The following is an 8,744-nucleotide window of genomic DNA, read 5'->3' on the forward strand; positions in this document are numbered from 1 at the left end:
CTTGACCAACTCGTGCGCTAAAAATTGTACAAAATCACCCCAAAGGCAGCTCTGCCCCAGCCGGCAGCGCGGCCGCAGCCTCGCAGTAGCCTTGGAAACCCTGGCCGCGCCGCAGCCCGCTGCCACCCTCCTGGGTGCGTTTTTCTCTTTGTTTTGCTTTTTTTTTTTTTTTTTTTCTTTTCCCCTTCTCCTTTTTCCAAGCAACTGGCCCAGCAACACAACACAGCTCTGCGTCGGCGCCGGCCGCAGCTCTCCTTGCCAGCGGGTGACACACACAGGAACGTTTCCCCACGTATCAAAAAAACCTCACGGGGGGCCATGCAAGCTGCCAGTGAACATTTTTTTCCCCTTTATTACTTTTTTTTTTTTTTTTTTATTCCTGTGCATGCATGCACAAACGGGTCTTGCAACCGCAGGCAAGTGGATAAACGTTGCCGCCTGGTGACGGGGACGCTGTGACCCATCGGCACGCCTCTCCGCCATCACGCCTTCGTGCCGGGCTGCCACACACCCTTCTCCAGCAGAAAAAGGAAAAATAACGCACCCACCACCAGCACCCCGCCCCCCCAGCAGCCTCTCCTTCCCCCATCCAAGGATGCCGACCTCCCAGCACCCCGAATGACAGCCCCTAATTAGCAGGGGTTCCCACCACTGCACTCTGCTAATTCCCGTGCCTTTCCTGCATCGCTTTCCGAATGCCAGTAGCGCGTCTTTCGAGCGCGATTGCGGCGCAGTGGACTGGCGGCAGGCGGGTGGGTTGGTGAGCCGGGTGCAGCTCGAGCACCCGCGTGCCCCCCATGGGGTTTGGGAAGGAGGGACGTGCCCTATGTTGCCCCAAGCCACAGCATTTTCTCTCAACCACAGCATTGCGCCACACACGACACGACCATAATCCTTCTGAAAAGCAGCCCAGGCTTGCCGGAAACAAGCCTAAACCTCACATTTTTGTTAACAACAAACCCCGAGATCGTTTTTTTGGCCCAGTCCCGCTCCCACAGGTGAGAAAGTCCCACGTCATCCGGCCGAAACGCGCAGGAAGCGGAGCACAAATTCACCCTTCGGCCAAACGTGCAGGCACCCAGACGGCAGGAGCGGGCATCGTGCTGCCAGAGCGGCTATTGCCCCACCGGGCTGCAGGTCAACAGCAAATCAGTTCGGGTGCAGGCACGCGAAACCGCGGCACTTCTTCCCAAAAATAAATTGCCCGTCTGCAAATAAAACGCTAACAAAGCTTTCCTGCTATTCCCAGGGCTGCTCCCTTGCTTGGCAGGACCCAAATGCCAACCCCGGACAACGGGGCACGGTCAGCCGCACCGCGGCCACTCGGCACCCCGGCTCACCGGACGCTGCCGGCGCTGCAAACCAACCCATGCAGGAAAACAGCTAGCAAGTCCTGCAAGTTTTTATCACGCCTAATTTTGAGGCGGAAACAGCAGATTTTGCAGTGGAAGGCTCCTCTGGGAACCCGAGAGCAGCACTGCAGCACGCACCCCGGTGCTGGCCCCCGCCGCCGGCGTGTTCAACACAGCGGCCGAGGTTTTCCAGCCCCACGCCAGCGCTGCGGCGATGCTTTTTAAAATTAGCAACCACCAGGCTTCCTCGGTCGCATTAATAGCAGGTCTGCGCACCTTCTGAGGTGCCACTGAATGCGAATTGCCTTCCAGAGACGCTGGGATATACTCGCAATCTTACTGGGATGTACGCGCAAACTGCTTGGGGAAACACAGCCACATTTCTCACCTACCAGCGTCTTACCTGGGAAAAACATCTCCACCGTACTCGCCTTCAGGAATAACTCCTCTCTTACAATAAATTACAGCGCCAGCTCAGCTTCACTCAGGGACGAGCCATCCCAGGGCGGTGATGTCCACAGGTTCGGGAGCACTCGTGCTCCTCAGCAGCCCACCTCTCCCTCTGCTTTCCACATTCTTCTGACACTAGAAGGCAAGTATGCAAGTAGCCAGAGATGGGCTCGTTGGCCATTCGGGTGCTTTTCGAATATTTACTGCATTAGTCCCAGCCCGTTTCACTCCAGTCACTGCACTTTATGTCATTTTCTCAGCTCTTTTCCTACATGAGACATTGGGAAAGACTTTGCTTTCGCCTGTCTGGTTCATTACGTGGGACTTCCCGGTAAAGAAGCTCCATGAAACTTTGACTCCCAAGTGCTCAGACAAGAGGCTTCCCTTTATTAATCCAATATTTACCCAGATTTTCTAAGACAACTGTTAGCGTTGGGTTTCTTCACCAGGGAGAGGACTTCACGCCTTGCCTCCCGCTGCGGGCAGGCTCTTAGGGGCACACGCGCCTTCGAGACAACTTCCAAGGAGCTGCACCGCCTTTCCAACCCCTCAACAACAAGAACCACATGCGACCACCACCCCCCGCCCCAAATCCCTCAATCTGGGGTATATTATTCTACTTTTTTCTTTTTCCTGCTCTTCAATAAGGGAGTCCCTTACTTATTGATGTTGTTTTGCCCATCCAAGATCACGCCTTGGGGCACAGCAAAGGGAAATTCCTGAGATACAACAACAGAAATTCCGAGGCGCAACATGAAAGAATAACTGCCAAGATAAACTGTTACGTGGATTTGGACCAGCGTCTCTTCTTTGTCTTCGTTTTGGTCACTTGCACTCCTCTTGCACCTTATATCAACCATGTTGCCAAGTCAACCTCTGCTGAACGGCCCTTACCCACATCGCTAGCGGCATCATCCCAACAAAACCGCATCCGTATCGGCAGCCCAGAGGCAGAGGGCAGATGGGCCACGCCGACATCTGCTACAAATCCATGGGAGATTCCGCTCCCTACCCACCCCATCAAAATCCAGGCCATTCGAGGGAGCCCATGGCTGAACACGCTGACGACCGCTGTCGATGGCTTTGCTGGAAGCCTGGGCGGCAGCGCGCGGCCGGGATGCCCGTGGAGCGGCATCTGCCCTAAACCAGCCGCCTGCTTTTATACGGCTCCAGCTTGCAAATCTTGGGAAGGGCCAAGCGCGCACGAGTGCACACACACACGAGCACAACGTACAAAATATTTATTTAGAAGAGGTCTCCTCGCACAGCACGCTCCGCAGTCATTTCACCCTGCGCACCTCCCGGCAGCGGTGCACTCAGCTCCTAAACCCTTGGATTTATCCGCTCGCCTCACACAGACTGTTCCTTCGTGTCGGAGCACAAAACGCATCAGAGAAAGCAACCAAGGCAAGACATCCAGCCTCTCCCCGAGGAGCACAGGGCCTGTTTCATCCCGCTTCCCACCAGCGAGCACGGACCTCAGCAGGAGCTGGGTTCTGGGCCACCACCCCAGGCCCAGAAGGGAGCGGGGGAAAGCCGCAGTGCTACTCTGGCAACGCCGTTTCCCTTACTCAGAAAGAAAAGACACACAAAAAAAAAAAAAAATAGAAAGGAACATTTCCCTTTTCCACTTGGAAAATCCTTGTTCAGTATCAGTTTGGTGGCTTGGAAAAGTCTTGCTGGGGGCAAGGGGGAGAGGAGGTGGAAGTTAACATTGGGTCGTCCTCATATAAAACACCACAAATTCAACTTTCAGCACTTCCAGCCTTCATCGACTTCAGAGCAGCAGGCCTGTTGGCATTCAGGTTTCTTTCCCCACTGTCTTTTGCAAAACCCCGTCCCGGGGAAAGCTTGCCCCGTCCCCGTGCCGCAGCGCTACGCACCCATCGTGTCCTCTGCATCGTGGCTTCCAGGGAGCCCTGACCGCTGCTGCACCCACAGACCGAGCCCCAATTAGTGTGGCTGGGTTTTTTTTTTTTAAAAAAAAAAATCAAAATAAAAAAACCCCACAGCATCACAGATTCTGCTTTTTTAAGTCATTTGCTGCCTCTCTGGCGCTTTCTCCTGGATCTCCTCGTACTTGGGCGGCGGGGTCAGCGGCTCTATCGTGATAGGGGCGGTGCTGTTCCCCTCCGCGAGGTTTAACCTGATGTCCTTCAGGTGCAGCTTCTCCGACTTGATCCTCCGGACCTTCAGCGGCTTCAGGCGCTTGCTCAGGCGTGAGCTGTGCCGGCTGGGCTGCCGCTCCGTGCCGGGCTCCGCGCCGGCGGCTCCCGACGCCTGGGTGCTTTCGTCGAGCCCCGTCAGCGATTCATAGGAGGGCAGGGAGACGCTGAGCCTGTTGCTCCTGTCCGAGTCTCTGGGCTCCGAGTAGCCTACGTTCATCACCTCCTCGTAGCTGGGGACGTAGTACTGGGAAGACACATCTTCGTCGTCTTCTTGACTAGAAGGGGGAAAAAATGAAGGCTATCAGCAGCACATCATTTCTGCCTCACTGCGGGTAGGGGATGGAGAGGAGAGAATAAAACCACCACCGCCCCCAAACCTTAGCAAATTATTTGCCCTTCTACATTATATCCCGGTTGCTTTCTGTTTGACAGAACAGACAACACCCCCGCTATATTCAGACACATTTTTCTTTCCCTGTGACATACGCCCAGCTTCGATCACCACTTTCTTTGCCCACAAAATCTCTTTGCCTATTGCACAGCAGTGATTTCTTCCCCCTCCGGCAGAACACTGATTTCTCTCCTCCTCTCTCGACAATATACATTTGAAAGGGACTTCACCCCTCTGTCGTTGCCAGTCGGATCTCTTTTGGGTTGGCTATCTGCCTTGAGTTTTCCTGCAAAGAGATTCCGCTCTGCCATACGTTACCACCTATACCGCAGGTACCTGCACGCACGTACTTGCTGTTTCTTTCGCGTTATGAAGTTACCTTTACAATCTCACGGGGAAACCAAGTTTTCTGGGTGGATCTGCGCACAGAGTAATTCCCTGCAGTCACCGACGGCAGCTCTCCTCCGCAGCATTCCCGAGGCAGCAGCCAGCAGCGCCATCGTCTCCTCCTGCCACCCCACGTTGTCCCGGTGCCCCCCCGCCTCTCTCTGCACAGGCACAGCCCGCACCGATTCCCCGGGCTGCCGGGGGCTTCTCCTGCTCCCCGTGTTTGCTCAGACCGTGCCTGCTGCGGCAGCAGCCTTTGCTCTGCTCGGTGGAGTTCCCCGAGCAAACACGAGAGCCCTGCAGACTTTCACCGGGTCTAAACTCCATTTCCAGCCGCTGCCTAGGCTGCCGCAGCTGAAAGGCTGCTTGGCACCTCCGGCTGCACCCGGCGAGACAGCACGCCCTACATCTCCTGCTCCTCTCCCTCCACAGCCCCTCGCCCGGCTTGCAGCAGCGATCCCGCTCTCCTGCACTGACCATTACCCACCGCTCCCGGCGTTACCTCTCAGCACGCCGCCCGTGTGCTGCCAAAGCCAGGAGCAGCACGCCTCGGCAACGCCGTGGCTCCATCTAGACCCCAGCTCACGCGCAAACAACGCTTCCTTTCACCTGCAGCACTGTAAATACAGCTGGAGTCGTTCCTTCCTGATCTCTAAAGGGCATCCGAAGCCCAAACCCCGAGAGGCGCTTGCCTTTGTTTTAGCACACGCTGCTATCAGCCTTGCTCGCCTTGCTCCTGACCTCCTTGAGGAGCAACGACAGCTCTCGGTTTCATTCCTACGCTCGGTCCCGCTCCCTTGCTCCCCAAAAAAGGCTCACCTGTCCTCCTGGTGCGAGGGCTCTGCGGATGCTTGCTGCGGCACGCGAGCGATATCTTCGCTTTGCCTCTTCTTGTCGCGGATATTGAGGCAGATGGAGAGCAGCAGCAGCAGCACGCCCGCCCCCACCAACACGTACGCCACCGAGAAGGTCTTGCTCTTCAGAACGTCCCCGCTGTCGTGGCCGGGCTTGCTGCTGTTCCCGGCATGGGTGGCGGGTTTGTTGGCGGGGCTGAAGCTGGGGACGAGGTTCCAGACGGCCATGATGATGCCGAGGACGAGCATCCCCAGCCCGATGGCCGTCAGGGCGTAGTGCGAGCCGTTGGCCCGAGACTGGGCCATCGCTCCTGCTGCTGGTAGCGCGGCCGGGCTGCCCCCGCCTTACGGCACGGCTCGGCTCGGGGCGGGTGCAGGCCTGCTAGCATGCGTGCGGTCCCCTCCCACGGCAGGCAGCAAGCTCTGGGAAGAGACGGAAAGCCACGGTTAGCGCCCGGCGGGAGGCAAAGGCGACGCAGCTACCGTTTCGGTGGCCACGATAACATGGTTTTATTCCGCTAATGCTGGAAATCTCTTTCCGCCGCGCTTGCGGAGAGCACGTCAGGACACAACACGGCAGCAGGATCCTTGCCGGCCATTCTCATCGCAACCCTTCGCTGCTTTCTCGGCGGTAAAATCCACCAACCTTAGGAAAGAACCAAATTACTTACATTCGCTAAGGACTTAGATCAACCATCCCCGGGAGCAGGGTACCTGACCTCTTCGCAGAGCCAAAGAAAACGCCACCAAAAAGACGTTCACTGCTTATAGAAACGCTCCCTGCTTTATGGAGCCACGCTGCCTGAGACGCAGCCGCTGCCAACCTGAAACTGCTCGGGAACAGATCTTCAGCTGTACAACTTCTCTTTTCCCTTTGTTTGGGATGGAGCGGTGCTGGCTGCCTGCCCTGCAACGCCTCCCTGCCCGGAGAAGAGAAAGCAAAACTGCTGCTCTCCCAGCCAGGCCAACGCTGCGGCTTCCCCCAGCCGATGCCGGCAAGGGCTGCTCCGTCAGCGAGCCCTCGGCACGGCCCCCGCCTTGCTTCTGGCCAGCCCTCGCCCACCCCGCAGTAACCCACGCCGGCGGCGAGTGCGCTGGCTGCATCCCGCTGACCGCAGCGGGCTCGGGGCCGTCCGAGCGCTGCCGTTCCCGACCAGCCGGACCACGGCTGGGAACTCCTCCGCTGCCTCCATTGGACGTCCGCGGCTTCCGAGTTGCCGGGACCAGGAGGTGCTCCCTTGCCAAAAATAAACACACGGAACCGCATCTCCCGGCCGCTCGCCTCCCTGACCTCGGCTGGCACAGATGGCAGCTGCGAGCGCAGCCCCTTCCCGCAAACCACGGGCGAGTAACTCGGGTCCCGGCAGCAAAGCTCCCCCATCCCCACCCCAGCGAGCCTTGCAGCAGCCCCCCTCGCGGCTTCCCAGTTTCACGCGTGCGCCAAACCCCACGTGCAGCCAGGCGAGCGTGCCGGGGCAGCCTCCTTTCCTCCCCAGCCCTGGCTTCTCAAGGCTTCTTTGCGCTAGAAGTCGCCCTCGGACGCGCCGCTGCTGCGCGCTGTCTCCGTACGCGCCCTCACCCTTCAGCACGGCCGCTCGCTTCGATGGCCCCGAGCTCGATGTTCGCTTGTTTACCTTGAGCGCAAGCCCAGTTCACAGAGTCAAAGGCCAGAATAAGCCAGCATTCCCAGAACGCAGACCAGCTCCAGCTGCTTGCAGGAGAAGACGCTCACGCAAGCCTGGAGAGGGGAAAGCTGCGGAGAGACCTCCCCATCGCAGCCCCCTCGCTGCCTGTCTGCACCCCAGCACCGCTTCGGAGGCTCACCGAGGGACGTCCCCGCCCCGTTAGACGCAGCCCCAACCCGCATCGGGGCTGCTGGCAGATCCGGGCAGGACAAAGCCCTCGCTCCTGCAGCCTGTCCGGGTTACTGGGCAAACACGAGCCGCCAAGCCGTGCCCGATGGGAGCTGCCGGCAGGCAGGCAGGGGCAAGCCCACCGTGCCCAGCCCTGCTGCCACGCAGCACCGTCTGCCCCCGGCTTTAATTCATAGAATCACAGAATAGAATCATCGAATCGTTCAGGTTGGAAAAGCCCTTTAAGATCACCCAGTCCAACCATTAACCTGACACTACCAAGTCCACCACTAAACCAGTTCAGGGGAGAGCAGCAATTTCATGTTTCCTGGCTTGGTAGCTGGATTATTTTTTAATAAAAGTAAAACTAGGAATCACTAAGGTCGGAAAGGCCCTCTAAGATCATCAGCCCAACCATCAGCCCAACACCCCCATGCCCACTAAACCATGTCCCCAAGTGCCACCTCTGCCCGTTTTTTGAACGCAATAGAAAAAAAAATCGGGTCCTAGTGAGCAGCTGCTGAGGACGCGGCACACGCTACATCCGAAATGTCCTCACCAACATCCCGAGAGCAATCACGGCTCGGCAGCCCATCCTACCCGAGCGCTTCTGAGCCTGCGACTGCCGGTCCCAGGAATGGCCTCTGCCCTCCTACACAAAGTCTTTGCTCTCCGTGCCCTGCCCGCCCGTCCCTGCCAGCGGGGCACGCTGCGGGCAGCGATGCCTTCGTAGAGCCCTGTCTACATCCCACGCTTCCCAAACAGCCCCCTCCGCTCCGGAGAGCACCTGCAACGCAAACTCACCGCACGCTCGCCGCACTGCGCAGGCTCATAACGTCACGCACGGGGCACACTGCATCACGCGTCCCCTTCCTTCGTCCACCCTCTGCCGCATCAGCCCCCGCTCCCGGCCATGCCCAAGCCCGTGGCGATGCCCACCGAGGCTCTGATTTATCAGCACCCCTGCTTCTCACTTCAGGTCTTCCAGACTTGGCTGTATGGGTGGCTGCTGGGTTTTCCCTTACGCGTTTATCCAAATGAGCTCCCGTCTCCGTGCTGTTTGGCAAGGCATTTCACAGCCAGCCAGCAGCCAGACGAGATTTCACTTGCAAACCGCTGCGATGGGTTTGGGACAGGGAAATCGCGCTGCACACGCACGGTGGGCGCAGAAAACGCACGGGGCTGGTAACGTTTACCCGTGGCGTCTAAACCTCCACGCCAATTCCCGACCTCTCGGGCTTCCCTCGGGCACCTCACCCCTGGAAGCAGACGGGATTTAGGCTTCTGCA

General features: G+C 58.1%; 1 protein-coding gene across 1 annotated transcript; it reads right to left on the reverse strand.

The window, feature by feature from the left end:
• Positions 1 to 3,833: 3,833 nt before the first annotated feature.
• TMEM51 (transmembrane protein 51) lies at positions 3,834 to 5,908 on the reverse strand. The gene is made up of 2 exons (XM_075721681.1): positions 5,568 to 5,908; positions 3,834 to 4,245 (listed from the first exon to the last, which is right to left on the reverse strand). Exons 1-2 carry the CDS (start codon positions 5,906 to 5,908, stop codon positions 3,834 to 3,836), a joined length of 753 nt encoding a protein of 250 aa, XP_075577796.1.
• Between the last annotated feature and the right edge of the window lie 2,836 nt (positions 5,909 to 8,744).

The sequence above is a fragment of the Pelecanus crispus genome, chromosome 15, assembly GCF_030463565.1.
Source record: "Pelecanus crispus isolate bPelCri1 chromosome 15, bPelCri1.pri, whole genome shotgun sequence".
Lineage (NCBI taxonomy): Eukaryota > Metazoa > Chordata > Aves > Pelecaniformes > Pelecanidae > Pelecanus > Pelecanus crispus.

Coding starts and splice junctions, on each gene's coding strand:
- TMEM51 (XM_075721681.1), bottom strand. CDS start 5,908: ATGGCCCAGTCTCGGGCCAACGGCTCGCACTACGCCCTGACGGCCATC. Junction 4,246..5,567: donor CCCTCGCACCAGGAGGACAG/GTGAGCCTTTTT, acceptor TCCCCCTTCTAG/TCAAGAAGACGACGAAGATG.